Below are 17376 nucleotides of genomic sequence, written 5' to 3'. Positions count from 1 at the left end.
CTCACACTAATACATGGGGGGGAAAAAAATAAATAGCATTAATTCAGTAAGAAAGTGAAAATTTCGAACAAAAATAGGTATAAATTCATTTTATTTTCTTTATTTCAAAGTCCGGCCACCAGAGTGTCTGCTTAGAAAAATTCTGACCCTTGAAAAAATGTAGTTGATGACCCCTGATTTACAGCATTACACAGCAGGGCTGACCCCAATGCATTGCCATGGTAATCAGTGTCTAAAGCAGTATTGAAGGGAGGCACAGTTTCACTCATTCATCTCTCATTTGGTTTTCTTACATTCTTGAATTTTTGGGGCCAAAAATGTCTCTTTAGATGGTAAAAGTTTCTGCCCGCTGATTTGGTGTGTGTGTGTGTGTGTGTGTGTGTGTTTTTGTCACTGTGTCTGTGTTTTACTGTGTAGGCCGGAGCGGCGCTGTCCCAGGTGCTGAAATTGATATCTCTAGCGAACAGTAAAAGTGTGTGAGTTTTTGTGTGTCTGTGTGTGTTTGTGTGTGCCTGTGTCTGTGTTACTGTTTGTGTGTGTGTCTGTGTGTTACTGTGTCTGTCTCTCTGTGCGTGTGTGTCTCTGTGTGTGTGTGTGTGAGAGAGTGTGTTACCTCTTGGTCTGGCAGGCTTTTGGTTCAGAGCGGGCTGAGCCAGACGGGTTGAAGGCCAGAGGCCACTCCATGAGAGGGTTCCTGCCGTAACGAAAGATGTAACGCTCACAGGTCTCCACACCTGGCAGCTGTGCGCACACACACACACACACACACACACACACACACACACACACACACACACACACACACACACACACACAGTCAAAATGAGTATAAGTCAAGGGGCTATCATGGCAAGACTTATTCCAAACAATGAAATGGTTCAGATTCAGCCCTAACTTTATAAAACGTGTGTGTGTGTGTGTGTGTGTGTGTGTGTGTGTGTGTGAGAGACGTACAGACTCCATGATCCTGGTCACAGCAGACGTGGTCAAACCAAACAGATCTTCTCCTTTCAGGTAAACCGGGAAAAGCTTCAGAGTCCCACTGGACGATCTCAACTGGGATACTGGCTCCAGGATCTGGTCCCACACAGCTGCAGACACACACACACACACACGCACGCACGCACGCACGCACGCACGCACGCACGCACGCACGCACGCGCACGCACGCACGCACGCACGCACGCACACACCGAGACACACACACACACACACAGACAGACACACACACACACAGATAGACACAGACACCAAAAAGGAGTAGGAAGAAGTTAAAAAAAATCTTTCTACATTTATGTGACCGTTACTTTGACATCTTCCCATGTGATGTCAGAGCTGCCACTTCCTGTTGGTCAGCTGATGTTCACCTTTAGGCGAGGGTCCGGTCAGTACGAGGTCATCGTATCCCTTCTCCACCACCTTCACTCTGAACAGCGGGCGGCCCTCCGCCTCCTCGATGCAGCACAGGTACTTACAGCGCCTGCAGGGGCACACACATGACATCATCACCACCAAGGAAACAAGGCGACCAATCAGACGACAGATCCTCTCTGCAGGTTTGGACCAGCTAGTCTGGATCAACGGAAGTGCGTTTCCAGGATAAAGCCAACTCCCCTCCTGTTCTCTGTGTGTACTGCTGTTGGCTTCGGGGAACAACAACAACCTTCGAGCTAGAGAGCCACACCAAACTCACAATATTTGTCAAAGGCAAAATCTGGGTCAAACTAGGGCTGCACCATCTGAGTAGGGTTGGGTACCGAAACCTGGTTCCACTATGGAACCGGTTCCTACGCAAACGGTAGTATTCGGACAGGATTAGAACGCAAATTTCGGTTCAGACTGAAATATTTTCCCTCTGTGCTCACCAAAACGGACGTGAAAGCATATTAACCGTTCACTGACTGCACGTGATCGCTAGTAAATATATTACACTTGCTCTACTAGTCTATCGTTCAGGACAAGAGCCTGAAGCCTGGTGGTGGGGGAGGCAGGACAGCCTCCCCAAATTATTATACCTGTGTGTACAGGCCTCTTGGACACCGTCTGAGAGAGGTTTCTCCTGTGCAGGACATGCCATAAGTCAGGAGAGGTGGAGTATCTCGCCAGAGAAGGCAAATATGGTCACTTTTCTGCTAAAGAACTGCTGAAGTTTGAAGCTGGATGGCATACCAACTCAACATTTATTTTGTTGTTACTTGTTAATAGTGTAACTGGTATTTGTTAAATTATTGTAGTTGTGTGTTAGGTGACTTAGGTTTAATTATATATTTAAGTAATTTAAAACATTAATATATTGTTCAATTTAAATCATTTTCAATTTAAAAAAAAAAAAACTCCATAAAAAAAGAGCCTCTCTTTGATGTCATTTTTCAGTTTTTCAAGAATCGGTTTAGGAATCGCTTCGGAATCGTAAAAATCCAAACGGTACCCAACCCTACATATGAGGAAAATATCTAATTGCGATTATTTTGACTGATATTGCAATTGCGTTTTGATTCACGATATTTGGAGGGAATGATCATTTTTGTCTCATTTTCATTGAAAAATATTAAAATGATTATAGTGTGATTTTTGTGAGGCTCTGTACCAAACAAAGATTTGTTTTTAAGATAATTTTTTGGGGGCTTTTCCCATTATTCGATAGTGACAGTAGGTAGATAGACAGGAAAGGGGGGGAGAGAGAGAGGGGATGACATGCAGCAAAGGGCCGCAGGTTGGACTCGAACCCGCACCGCTGCAAAGGACTCAGCCTACGTGGGGCGCACGCTCTACTGGGGGAGCTAGAGGCCTCCCCACTAAGATGTTTTCTGTAGTCTGTAGGATATGATCTGTAGGCCGGGACGTCTCTGCAGCTCCACACTACTTCATTCAGAACGGTTTGACCCATATTTAGCCTTTAACAAATATTGTTATTGATCTGAAATGAAGACAGATTCAGCAACTGCATCACGGCCTATTTCTCTCTTCACATGTTCTCAGAAACATGTTTCAGTGAATTATTTTAGTCCAATATGAGATCAGATTCTGAATGAGACGCCATGACACTCTGGCTTTGAGTTTCCGGAGAAACCAAACCCATGTGACGCGTTCGTCCAATCAGCTGCCGGTTTTCATTTTTGGGCGATAATCCAGATTAGCTCCACCTGTTGTTATGGAGACGTATTGGGTCTCGTCTCTTCAGTGTGTTCTGAGGAACTTTTTGGACCAACTCGGGGAGACTGATCAGACCGACTGGCTTTACTGCCGACGGTCGGCCGTCTGGTCGGTGGGTCTGGCCTTCAAGGTGCAGCCCTACGTCCAATCATTCTGAATGAAATACTGTGATCCCGCAGAGACAAATCATCTTTGTGTGGTTCCGATCCTTGTAAAAATAAATAATAAACATGTGGAGCTGTACAGTGTCAAAATAAGCAGTAAAAAAACCCCACAAGTATTATAACTGGTAAAATGTGGCCATTCTTGAATGCACCATTCCCTTGTTGCCAGCATCATTAGTAAGTCAGCTGTTATTGTGTTTTTGGCTGAGTGTCTCCAGCATTTTCATTTTAATATTTTCCAATGAATGAGATATTTTCCTCATTTCCTGCAGCCCTAAAGCAAAGCATGCTGGGAGTTCTGACCTCTGACGTCAGGTTTACCTGTTGCTGTGGCGCATGCTCCAGTAGATGCGGTTGGCGTGGTAACCTATGGGGAAGATGGCGGTCTGGTTGTGGAAGGCCTTCATCTGGTGCGGCAGCAGCCGGCCGATGGCGCGGAACAGCAGGCTGCCGACCCGGAAGGTGTGCTGCCGCTCGCCGCGCTGCACCACGCCGGCGATCTGCCGCGCCTCGTCCCGCTGCACAAACACGCGCCGGAACACCGAGAAGCAGCGCAGCTCGCAGTCGTACGGGTCGCAGAACGCCGCCGGGTCGGGCGCCGGCGATTGGGCGGAGGACGGGGAGCAGCTGGAGGAGCGGTCGCCGCTCAGAGAAACCGTCCGAGGCTTATGGAGCGGACACAACATGGTCTTATCCTGCAGGACACACACACAGAGAGACAGAGAGAGTTAGGGTCTGCTGCCACACACACACACACACACACACACACACACACACACACACAGAGTTAGGGTTAGGGTCTGCTGCTGCTACACACACACACACACACACACACACACACACACACAGAGAGTTAGGGTCTGCTGCTACACACAGAGGCTACACACACACACACACACACACACACACACACACACACACACACACACACACACAGAGAGTTAGGTTACAAGCTCCACACACACACACACACACAGAGACAGAGAGTTGGGGTCTGCTGCCCACACACACACACACACACACACACACACACACACACACACACACACACACACACAGAGACAGAGAGAGTTAGGGTCTGCTGCTACACACAGAGGCTACACACACACACACACACACACACACACAGAGTTAGGGTTCGCTGCTACACACAGAGCACACACACACACACACACAAACACAGAGACACAGAGTTAGGGTTAGTCTGCCACTACACACAGAGGTTCAACACACACACACACCACACCCACCCCCCACCCACCACCCACACACACACAAACACAACATGAATGTGATGTGACAAACACACAGAAGGTAGGGTGGTGAATGGAATGAAGACGGAAGGAGGGAAAAGGGTGGAGATGTAGGAGTGGTGGAGAGTGAAGGAGTGGAGTGGGTGGAGGTGATGGAGTGATGGGGTGGTGGTGTGATATGTGGGGTATGATAAAGAAGAGAGGGTGGAAGAATGGAAGAATGAGTGAAGGAAGGAATGGAAGGAGTGGAAGGAAGGAAGTTGAATGAGGAAGGAGTGGAAGAAATGGAGGGTGGAATGGTGGTAGGAAGGGTGGAATTGTAGTGGAGGGGTGTAGTGGGTGAATGGGGTAGGAGTGGGTGAGGGTGTAGTGTGGAGGGGTGTAGTGGAGGGGTGAGGGCAGTGTGGGTGGTGCTGTAGTCTGAGTGGATGTAGTGTGAGTGGTGCTGTAGTATGAATGGGTGTAGTGTGAGTGGGTGTAGTGTGGGTGGTGCTGTAGTATGAATGGGTGTAGTGTGAGTGGGTGTAGTGTGAGTGGGTGTAGTGTGAGGGTAGTGTGGGTGGTGCTGGGGTACCTTGAAGAAGGTGCAGTGGGCCTGCAGGGCGCAGGAGAAGTGGTAGGTGTTGGTGCAGCGGAGGCGGGCACTGGCATTAGACGTGCGCCGGGTCCTCCGACAGTGGGCGAAGCGCAGGAGTCAGACTCGGCTCAGAGCGCCCACGCGTTGATCAGAGCACCCCAGGTCTCACACCCCGCTGGACCACAGGGCACAGTTCAGGATGGACTGGGGGGAGAATTGGGACAGACAAACAGAAAGAGAGACAGACACACAGAAAGATAGACAGACACACAAAGAGAGAGAGACAGACACACAAAGAGAGAGAGACAGACACACAGAAAGAGAGACAGACACACAGAAAGAGAGACAGACACACACAGAAAGCGAGACACACAGAAAGCGAGACACAGAAAGAGAGACAGACACACAGAAAGAGAGACAGACACACACACAGAAAGAGAGACAGACACACAGAAAGAGAGACAGACACACAAAGAGAGAGAGACAGACAAACAATAAGAGAGACAGACAAACAATAAGAGAGACAGACACAGAAAGAGAGAGACACACACACAGAAAGCGAGACACAGAAAGGGAGACAGACAGAAAGAGAGACAGAGACAGAAAGAGAGAAAGACACACAGAGAGAGAGACAAACAGATTTAAGTCAGCCTAGGGCTGCACAATTATTCGCAATTTTATGGAAATCCCAATATGGTCTAGTGCTTCATCCAAATAGGGAATTAAAGGTGCTGTAGGTAGGATGGTGAAGGTCCAGGACTTATCGACAACTTCTCAGTCCCTCTCCCCTTTCTGCTAAAGCCCTAAACGGTCTCCTAAGCCCCTCCCCCCACAAGGGAGAATGAATGTGTGTGCATGAGCAGTGATTGACACGCAGTTAGACCCCCCCCCGGCCCTGATTGGTGCATCTGAACAGGGAGCTGTGGATTTTTGTAAATCCCACTCCAGGCTGTAGGTGGAGCCAGAGGAGCTGGATTTATTTTAATGAGCTGCTTCATGTAGTTCTACTGGAACACAGGGGCAGTTTCAGCAAATATGACAGAAGGTTAGTTTTATAAGGCTGACCTACTGCACCTTTAAGTGTTGTGCTGTTGTTTTGGGGGGTGAATGCCCAGTCAGGCAAAGCAGATTGTGTGCAGTTGGATCCAGACTCACCCACAGGTCCAGGTCCAGGTTCAGCAGGCGGGCCGGTCCGTCCGTGCGTCCGTCCCCCTGCTGGTTACAGAAGCAGCAGCGCCGCTGGTCTTTGCATGACGCATCTGGACCGAGACACGCCCCCAACTTCTTCAACAGCACATCCACCTCCTCCTCCGTCGGCATGGCGTGGCCCTCGTTAGGGGTGCAAGGGCCTCTGGGTAAAAACGGAGACATACAGGACAATGCTAACAGGCTAGCCTGGATCAACGCTAGTACATTTCTGGAATAAAGTGACTTCAGTTCTCTGTGTGTTCTCAAACTCTGAAAATATCAAGTCATGAAGAAGATGTGGACGAAGCAACAAGAGACCCGATTAGTTCTTTCAGGGAATGATTGGAAATATTTACAAAGAATATGTTTAGGTCATTTCCTCTCTAACTGGGAGGTTTGGGGACCAATGGTGGTGGGATTGCTTGCTTGTGAGAGAGAGAGAGTAAAAGAGGGAGAGAGAGAGAGAAAGAGGGACAGAGAGAGAGGGGGAGAGAGAGAGGGAGAGAAAGAGGGACAGAGAGAGAGAGAGAGAAAGGGAGAGAGGGAGAGAAAGAGGGACAGAGAGAGAGATAGAGAGAGAGAACAACAGACCTGCTTGGTTCTTTCAGGGAATGATTGTAAAATCTAAATGGGAGGTTTTGGGACTGATTGGTGGGATTGCTGTGGACCACATGGAGATCCACTGGTACGAGCCAATCAGGTTGAACCATGTATCAGCTGATTTAAATAGCTCACGGTACTGGATTGGGTCAACAGTTAACTTCATTTAATATTGGATGAGGAGTTTTCTTTTGAACAAGTTCCTACCTGAGACTATTTAGCAGAGCCTCCGGAGCTTAGGGCCGCCCAAGACCATTGTGATTGGTTAAAAGAAATGCAAACAACCCAGAGCGTGTTTAACTCCTATCCCAGAATGCATCTGTTGTGTAGCCAGACTGTGGAAATGCTCCGCTAACAGGCTAACCTGCTGAGTGTGATGCTGAAGCTCCAGCGTCTCCAGCGGCAGTTCTTCATCCTCTTCCCGGGACGAGACGACATCGAGTCCTCTCCCCCTGGGACCGCCCGGGGGCGGGGCTTCAGCTTCACCTTAACCTGCCAACCAATCACAGCATCAGTCAGTCATCTGATCACCTATCTCGGTCCCGAGAGACGGAGCAGCGGAGCGACAAAAATGCTGACAAAAATCAGGGATGCACTGAATCCAGGATTGGGTTTCTGATTGAGCTGAATATTTGGGCTTTTTGACGGGGTTCTGGTTTCTGCTGAGCATTAGAATATTTTCCCAGGGAACCGAACCCTACGCTTGCACTCGGCGCGCTACGCTGGTCGCCGTAGTGACGGCGCCGTTGATTACGGGAAGGTGTTTACGTAGGTGGAGCGTTCAATGCAGCAGGCTGTGAGAAAGTGGACATGGAACTGGTGAGTAGAACAAGTTGTTTGGCAGAACTTTCAGTCAAAAGAAGACTATTCAAGTCCAGCTCCATGTTCAATCTGTTCAATGGACCTTTATCACAGCAGACATGTTGACTTGTCATAGCAGCAACAGCACAGCTGAGATCGATAACCTTAACGATGGCTCAGTTCCATCAAGTGTCCCAGTAAGATATTTCAGTGAGTCAGTATGACCAATACCAGGACCTCTCCTAAGTGGAATGCAGCCATCAGTAATGGTTTAATACCAGGGTCTCTCCTAAGTGGAATGCAGCCATCAGTAATGGTTTAATACCAGGACCTCTCCTAAGTGGAATGCAGCCATCAGTAATGGTTTAATACCAGGACCTCTCCTAAGTGGAATGCAGCCATCTTTAATGGTTTAATACCAGGACCTCTCCTAAGTGGAATGCAGCCATCATTAATGGTTTAATACCAGGACCTCTCCTAAGTGGAATGCAGCCATCAGTAATGGTTTAATACCAGGGTCTCCTAAGTGGAATGCAGCCATCAGTAATGGTTTAATACCAGGACCTCTCCTAAGTGGAATGCAGCCATCATTAATGGTTTAATACCAGGACCTCTCCTAAGTGGAATGCAGCCATCAGTAATGGTTTAATACCAGGACCTCTCCTAAGTGGAATGCAGCCATCAGTAATGGTTTAATACCAGGGTCTCTCCTAAGTGGAATGCAGCCATCAGTAATGGCTTTGAATACACCTGTGCTTTTCCTACTATGACACGTCAACATGTCTGCCGTGAAAAAGTTCAATGCTGATTGGTCTGGTGGTGGAGAGGACCCTAAACAATACACAACATGGCCGCTGTTACATTTGGTATGAAACATCCGAAAAAATATGAGTTGAGCGTGAAGGAATCTCCAGACAGCAGCCAGCATGCTGCAACTTCTGCGGCCTGTACTACGAAGCAAGATCAACATGTCCTGGATTTCCTTCAGTAATCCGGCTTCACTAACCCTAACAACTGCGGTCCCGGATAACCGGTGTCACAAAGGTGGTTATCAACTAGTTCAGTCAACCCAGGTTTGTCCAATCTAGAGACGGGCGCGTTCACATCAAAGAGGCGGTGTTTGCGCACCACGACCAATCGCAAACATCTACCAGAGCCGCATGTTTTATATAAGAAGAGCAAATTATAATTCTCCATAAATATGAAGGACACAGACTCGGTTTAACAGGGAAAACGCAATACAGTCGCTGCTTCCTAAAACAGGAAGGAAAGCTGGCAAATAAATAAATAGCCGACACTGTAGATGTTTAAATCACAACTTCAATATCACTTCCCCATCAGTCAGGACCAAGATCTGACCATAATTATACTTGTGCTTTCCATAAACTGTCGTTGCTTTAGCTTGTTATTTCAGTTGCAACCCTGGCAGTGGGAAGCAACCGTGAGAGCAAATAAAAAATATAAAAACATAATTCAAACCGATGTGTGCATTGGTGACACATGGCTCAAGAAGCCGATATGTAATTCCCTCCCATTAAAATATATAGGCTATATTTCATAAAAATACCCATGTTAACGGGGTTGTTGGTCTCTAGATGTTTTAACTTTTATGAGCGCACCCCTCCCTCTTTTCTCTCTCTCTTTCTCTTCTCTCTCTTTTTTTTCTCTCTCTCTCTCTCTCTTTCTCTCTTCTTTTCTCTCTCCCCCCTCTCTCTCTCTCCCTCTTCCCTTCTCCTCTTTCTCTCTTTCCTTCTCTCTCTCTCTCTCTCTTTTTTTTTTTTCTCTCTCTCTCTTTCTTCTTTTTTTTCTTTTTTTTTTTTCTTTTTTTCTTTTCTCTCTTTTCTTTCTTTTTTTTTTTTTTTTTTTTTTTTTTTTTTTTTTTTTTTTTTTTTTTTTTCTCTCTCTCTCTCTGCACCGAGCCTCCGCGATCTTCTTTAAGAACTGTGATGCCGTTATCAACCGAGTATTGATTGGTCAGTAGGCGGTGCTTTTACACCGGTTGATCTCTGATCTCCAACTTAACCTGCTCCCGACCAGGTTAGGTGTTCAGCATGAGTTACCATGGCGATTGAACCCGATAACAACTGATCCACCTTCGTAGTACAGAAAATCCTGGGTTGAGCCTTAAATTAGCTCGTTAACGCCAAATCTTGCTTCGTAGTCCAGGCCTCAGGTACGGCAAAGGAAGGACAGTCCCTGTTTACTTCATTCATGTGTTTACTGGGTTCATGGACTGAGGATGGGAGGAGGAGGCAGCACAATCTCAACCAGGGGATTCAGGATTCAGCATCAACCCCAAAAATCTGTATTCAGTGCATCTCTAACCAAAAACATAGAAAAAAAAAACGTTGAAAAAACGGACGAAAACACTCGAGCGCTCGTTTCTTCCAACAGCAGCGCGTCAGATTGGATTAACAAACGCTGTCCGTCCGTCCGTAACCCACCTTGAGGCTGTCCACGCGGGGCCTGGTCTCCATGGTGACGGCAGAGGCGGGGGGAAAGGAGAGTGGCGGCGAGGCAGCGGGGGAGTTGTGTGGGGAGGAGGAGGGGGCGTGGAGGAGGGAGTGCACGGCGATGGAGGACATGTTGCTGCTGTAGCGGTGCTGAACTCTGCCGGGAGGCTCGGAGCTGGGCTGGACCGCCTGGGGAGACACAAACACAGGATGTTACATCACAGCGCCTACGTTGGTATTTTTGTTAAAATCAGTAAAAGCTGAGCTGAAAGCTAACGTAAGTCAATAAAATATAAGAAGACATGAGATGTCATCGCTCACCTTGTTTCCAGATGTTCTGCTCTGCAGCTCAGATGTGTAGAGAGCAGAGCAGTTCGGACTGCAGAACACCAGGCTGGATCCTGGTCTGGACTGACCCTCCTGTAACACACACACACACACACACACACACACACACACACACACACACACACACACACACACACACACACACACACACACACACACACACACACACACACACACACACACACACACACACGTACGTTTAGATGATCAGCATTTAAATGCTTTCAACGCTTCACTCTGTTGTTAGCTATTGTTTGTGTCCCACCTGTTTGAGCTCCTTGATGATGCGGACTCCGTTTCCCAGGAGCACCTTGCAGCAGCTGCAGCACTGAGGAGGTCTCTGCTGTCTGCTGACGGTTGAACTCTGAAACACAAACACTTTCATTAGCAGGGACTCACAGTATCTGTACACACACCCACACACATATGTATATATAAACACATCAAACAGTCTGCTCCATTGACCCAGAGTGTGACCCAGATGACCCTAACCCTGGGATTGAGCCCTGCCAATGGTGAGTTCCCAGACCCAACATCTTGATGTGGGTCAGGCTTGTCAGGCTGGTACCTGTGTGAGCGGCACTCGGACTCCAGCCAGCAGAGCCAGCGAGTTCCTCTCGGGGCCAACGGCGCCGCTCAGCTGGTAGTCGGCTGGGACGGGGACCCGCAGCAGCTCGGCCACGGCCGCCATCACACCGGCTACGTTCTGGAAACAGACACAGTCACATGTTAGGGCTGAACTACTGTATAACACACACAGTCACATGTTAGGGCTGAACTACTGTATAAGACACAGTCACATGTTAGGACTGAACTACTGTATAAGACACACAGTCACATGTTAGGACTGAACTACTGTATAACACACACAGTCACATGTTAGGACTGAACTACTGTATAACACACACAGTCACATGTTAGGACTGAACTACTGTATAACACACACAGTCACATGTTAGGGCTGAACTACTGTATAAGACACAGTCACATGTTAGGACTGAACTACTGTATAAGACACACAGTCACATGTTAGGACTGAACTACTGTATAACACACACAGTCACATGTTAGGACTGAACTACTGTATAACACACACAGTCACATGTTAGGACTGAACTACTGTATAAGACACAGTCACATGTTAGGGCTGAACTACTGTATAAGACACACAGTCACATGTTAGGGCTGAACTACTGTATAACACACACAGTCACATGTTAGGACTGAACTACTGTATAAGACACACAGTCACATGTTAGGACTGAACTACTGTATAAGACACAGTCACATGTTAGGACTGACCTACTGTATAAGACACACAGTCACATGTTAGGGCTGAACTACTGTATAAGACACAGTCACATGTTAGGGCTGAACTACTGTATAACACACAGTCACATGTTAGGGCTGAACTACTTAAAGACACACAGTCACATGTTAGGACTGAACTACTGTATAAGACACAGTCACATGTTAGGACTGAACTACTGTATAAAACACAGACATGTAGCTGAACTACTGTATAAGACACACAGCACATGTGACTACTACTGTATAACACACACACATTTAGCGACTACTGTATATAAGACACAGTCACATGTTAGCTGAATACTGTATAAGACACACAACATGACTGAACACTGTATAAAATAAAAAAAAGACATGTACAACTATACACACAGCACATGTTAGGACTGACTACTGTATAACACACACAGTCACATGTTAGGACTGAACTACTGTATAACACACAGTCACATGTTAGGACTGAACTACTGTATAACACACACAGTCACATGTTAGGACTGAACTACTGTATAAACACACAGACATGTAGACTAACATAACAGTCACATGTAGGACTGAACTACTGTATAAGACACACAGTCACATGTTAGGCTGAACTACTGTATAACACACACAGTCACATGTTAGGCTGAACTACTGTATAAGACACACAGTCACATGTTAGGACTGAACTACTGTATAAAACACACAGTCAATGTTAGGCTGAACTACTGTATAACACACACAGTCACATGTTAGGGCTGAACTACTGTATAACACACACAGTCACATGTTAGGAACTAGTATAAAGACACACAGTCACATGTTAAAGACTGAACTACTGTATAAGACACACAGTCACATGTTAGGACTGAACTACTGTATAAACACACAGTCACATGTTACTGAACTACTGTATAAACACACAACATGTTAGGGTACTACTGTATAACACACACAGTCACATGTTAGGGCTGAACTACTGTATAAGACACAGCACATGTTAGGGCTGAACTACTGTATAACACACACAGTCACATGTTAGGGCTGAACTACTGTATAAGACACACAGTCACATGTTAGGACTGAACTACTGTATAAGACACACAGTCACATGTTAGGGCTGAACTACTGTATAAGACACACAGTCACATGTTAGGGCTGAACTACTGTATAAGACACACAGTCACATGTTAGGACTGAACTACTGTATAAGACACACAGTCACATGTTAGGACTGAACTACTGTATAAGACACAGTCACATGTTAGGACTGAACTACTGTATAAGACACAGTCACATGTTAGGACTGAACTACTGTATGAGACACAGTCACATGTTAGGGCTGAACTACTGTATAAGACACACAGTCACATGTTAGGACTGAACTACTGTATAAGACACACAGTCACATGTTAGGACTGAACTACTGTATAAGACACAGTCACATGTTAGGACTGAACTACTGTATAAGACACAGTCACATGTTAGGACTGACCTACTCTAAAAGCAGCAGTCTCTGTGTTTTATTAAAGGTGCCCTAGCTGCCACTTGTATTTCATGACTTTGTGGTGATGTCTGAAGGTCTACCATGGACTCTGTAACCTTGGTTACCTTGTTTCAAGCCATTCTAGCGCGGTATAGAAAGCCTGCAGGAAGACTCCGCTCGATTTGTGCCAGTTCTCATTAATATTCAACAAGCTAAAGTGCTTGACTCTGACTGGCTAACAGCTAGCCAATGAGAGCCTGGCTGTCAGCATCCTTTACCCAGCCCAACTCATGAATAGTAATGAGCTCATGCGACATGATGTCAGACTGACCAGCTGTTGTGATTGGCCTGATTTCTACACTTAGAGCTGACAGAGGAGGTAGCAGTTCATTTTCACATTCACCACATTACACAAACACATATGGACCTGACATATTTCAAACAATACAAGGACAGACAGTTGTGTGTGGCAAGGGCACCTTTAAGTATTTTGGAATTTGTCATTGATTTTTCAGGTGAACATGTTTACCTGAGCTGCGACCGGGTTCAGCGTTATCGCTATGGTAACCAGGTCAGTGTTAGAGCAAGAGGGAGGAAACTGATGGTGCGGCTCCGTCTTCACTTCCTGTTTCACTGCTGAGCCTGGACACACGCGCACACACACACACAGACACACACACACGCGCACACACACACACAGACAGAGACACACACACAAAGAAAGATGCACACACATTATTTTAAGGACATTTTGAAAAACCTTCAACCCTCAGAGAATGGACCTCCCGCCAGCATCACAAAAAGCTAAAATGTAGGCAACAGCAGCTGACTGACCTTTCCCCCAGGCGCAGGGCATGATGGGTATTGTAGGCGAGGGGCAGGGCGAGGGCGGCTCCAGCTTGATGAAGGACAGGTCGGGGAACCGGCTGACCTCCATGTCCGCCACGCTCTCCGGAGACGAGGACGGGACGAAGCCGTCCGGGCTGTCGCGCCCCGACGAGTCCTGGACCCTGGGGGGTTCATTTAAAGATATCAGTCACGCATAATTCCCTGAAAAATAATACTATGATAGAAAATTAATTCAGTAATGGATTGTAAACATTTGAAGTAGCATTTAAGAGTTTTTCTGTTACAAAGTTGTTGTTTAGTCAGACAGACAGGGGTGGTGCAGCACTGTGATGAACCTCTTTAACAGAGCCCGGCCCGTAGTAGGCATTTTCCAAACTATCGTTATCGGCATTTATAACGGCCGATAAAAAATATTCATTCATCATTTATAATGACAAATGATTCTGATAATTAAATATTAAAAAATTAAATAAAAACTGACGAAATCCTCTTTAACCAGGTTCTGAGTGTTGGCGTTGCATAGTTTGTCCACCAGAGGGCGCTACACCACACACACACACACACACACACACACACACACACACACACCAAACACACACACACACACACACACACACACACACACACACACACACACACACACCACACACACACACACACACACACACACACACACACACACACACACACACACACACACCTCTACAACCTCCATGTTGGCTACACTATTTGATTTTTTTGTTATTGTCTTTTTGTTCCAAGGACTTTAAGTTTCGTATCTTAAGTTTGTATTTTTATTCTTTTTATTTATCAGAACTTTAAAGTGCCCATATTATGAAAAAATCACTTCTTCTGGTTTTTGGGGTGTTCTTTTGTGTCTCTGGTGCTTCCACACACATACAAACTTTGAAATAAACCCATCCATGGTGTTCTGAGTGAGATCCGGTTTCTGAATGTGTCCTGCCTTCAGTCTCCTGGTGAGCTGTTCAAAATCTTTTTTGATTTGATTTGATTTTGAAATGAGCTAGCTAACCACAACCGTTAGCTCGTTAGCATGCTAACGCTAATGCTAACGCTAGCATGCTACGTCGTTCTCAATAGCAAAGCACTGCTACAACACACACAAGTTCACCATAATCTACAAAAGAACTACTTCCATGTGCGCCCTCATTTAGAAGTCTCCCAGCTGATCCTGCCTTGTAACTGACCAAAGTTGGAGAAACAGCCTTTCTTTTACTGTCTCTAGAGTTAGCTAGCTGACATGCTCTACATCTGAGCTACTGAGCATGTGCGAGTGCAACCAAAGATAGTACAGAAGAAGAAGATGAAAAGAGGTCTCACTCTGTAGCTGAAACAGAAACCAGGTGAAAAGAGGATCTGCAGCAGTGAGAGAGAGCTGTGCAGTACAACAACAATATGGTGTTTTTTGAAAATTAAACCATGTAAACCTATTCTGGTACAACCTTAAAATACAGTTATGAACCTGAAAATGAGCATAATATGGGCGCTTTAATATATTTAGATTTTCTGTTGAGACAATAAAACTAACCATTATTTTTAAACTGCATTATCATAATATTTTAGTGAGGACTCATAAATAACTACAAATAACTAACGTTAAGGAAATCTGTTTACGTTTTGTTATGAGTATATAGATTTACATATATTGGAATATCGGATTTTTAAAATCATCAATATTTGTATCTGTCTTAAAAATCCATTAATACTTGTCCCCCCCCCCCCCAAAAAAAATGCTTTGCGCTGGTCAGGGGGTACATGGCACAGAGAATATTTCACAGGGGTACATTATAGAAATACGTTTGAGAACCACTGCTCCCAACGGTTCCCCATCACGCATTAAAATGGTTTAGCCTGAAGAGTTCCCAAAACTTCAGAGAAGAAGAAAGACACAAAACCAGACCACAACCAGACAGTGGGCGGGGCTTACCGGAGCTCTTCCTGGTTGTTGTGGGGGGGCGTCGGCAGCGAGGCCGGGACGTCGACCGTTTTGGAGGCGTGGTTTAGAGCCAGAAGCTCCTCCCCCTTCTGCTTCACACCGTTCACTAAACACACATTCACACGTCTGGTTACACTTCTAATTATGTTTCAGTTGTTTCTTCAGACAAAATAAAAGTCAATAAAAACATTTTTCTGTTTCTACTAGGGATGCACCGAATCCAGATTTTTGGGGTTGGGCTGAATCCTGAATCCACAGGTTGAGATTGTGCTGACTCCCCCTCCCATCCTCAGAGAGACCCTGGTATTAAACCATTACTGATGGCTGCATTCCACTTAGGAGAGGTCCTGGTATTAAACCATTACTGATGGCTGCATTCCACTTAGGAGAGGTCCTGGTATTAAACCATTAATGATGGCTGCATTCCACTTAGGAGAGGTCCTGGTATTAAACCATTACTGATGGCTGCATTCCACTTAGGAGAGACCCTGGTATTAAACCATTACTGATGGCTGCATTCCACTTAGGAGAGGTCCTGGTATTAAACCATTACTGATGGCTGCATTCCACTTAGGAGAGGTCCTGGTATTAAACCATTACTGATGGCTGCATTCCACTTAGGAGAGGTCCTGGTATTAAACCATTACTGATGGCTGCATTCCACTTAGGAGAGGTCCTGGTATTAAACCATTACTGATGGCTGCATTCCACTTAGGAGAGACCCTGGTATTAAACCATTACTGATGGCTGCATTCCACTTAGGAGAGACCCTGGTATTAAACCATTACTGATGGCTGCATTCCACTTAGGAGAGGTCCTGGTATTGGTCATACTGACTCACTGAAATATCTTACTGGGACACTTGATGGAACTGAGCCATCGTTAAGGTTATCGATCTCAGCTGTGCTGTTGCTGCTATGACAAGTCAACATGTCTGCTGTGATAAAGGTCCATTGAACAGATTGAACATGGAGCTGGACTTGAATGGCCTTCTTTTGACTGAAAGTTCTGCCAAACAACTTGTTCTACTCACCAGTTCCATGTCCACTTTCTCACAGCCTGCTGCATTGAACGCTCCACCTACGCTAACACCTTCCCGTAATCAAAGGCGCCGTCACTACGGTGACCAGCGTAGCGCGCCGAGTGCAAGCGTACGGTTCGGTTCCCTAGTAACAAATTCTAATGCTCAGCAGAAACCAGAACCCCGTCAAAAAGCCCAAATATTCAGCCCAATCAGAAGCCCAATCCTGGATT

At 46.1% G+C, this 17376-nt stretch overlaps 2 protein-coding genes across 2 annotated transcripts in view; both read right to left on the bottom strand.

Annotated features, from left to right (window-relative positions):
* The window catches only part of LOC120552637 (NACHT, LRR and PYD domains-containing protein 14-like), a 303082-nt gene that overhangs the window by 75427 nt on the left and 210279 nt on the right, over positions 1 to 17376 (bottom strand).
* Positions 1 to 17376, bottom strand: part of kmt2ca (lysine (K)-specific methyltransferase 2Ca) — a 120969-nt gene that overhangs the window by 8016 nt on the left and 95577 nt on the right. Inside the window, 14 exon segments of the mRNA XM_039789913.1 lie at positions 614 to 741; positions 955 to 1091; positions 1368 to 1480; positions 3639 to 4012; positions 5145 to 5238; positions 6217 to 6498; positions 7300 to 7427; positions 10181 to 10378; positions 10511 to 10609; positions 10803 to 10901; positions 11106 to 11243; positions 13846 to 13958; positions 14151 to 14326; positions 16114 to 16228. Coding sequence (XP_039645847.1) covers positions 614 to 741; positions 955 to 1091; positions 1368 to 1480; positions 3639 to 4012; positions 5145 to 5238; positions 6217 to 6498; positions 7300 to 7427; positions 10181 to 10378; positions 10511 to 10609; positions 10803 to 10901; positions 11106 to 11243; positions 13846 to 13958; positions 14151 to 14326; positions 16114 to 16228 — 2194 coding nt within the window.

The sequence above is a fragment of the Perca fluviatilis genome, chromosome 22 (genome assembly GCF_010015445.1).
Source record: "Perca fluviatilis chromosome 22, GENO_Pfluv_1.0, whole genome shotgun sequence".
NCBI classification, from domain to species: Eukaryota; Metazoa; Chordata; class Actinopteri; order Perciformes; family Percidae; genus Perca; species Perca fluviatilis.
This window is presented reverse-complemented; position numbering and strand designations above follow the sequence as displayed.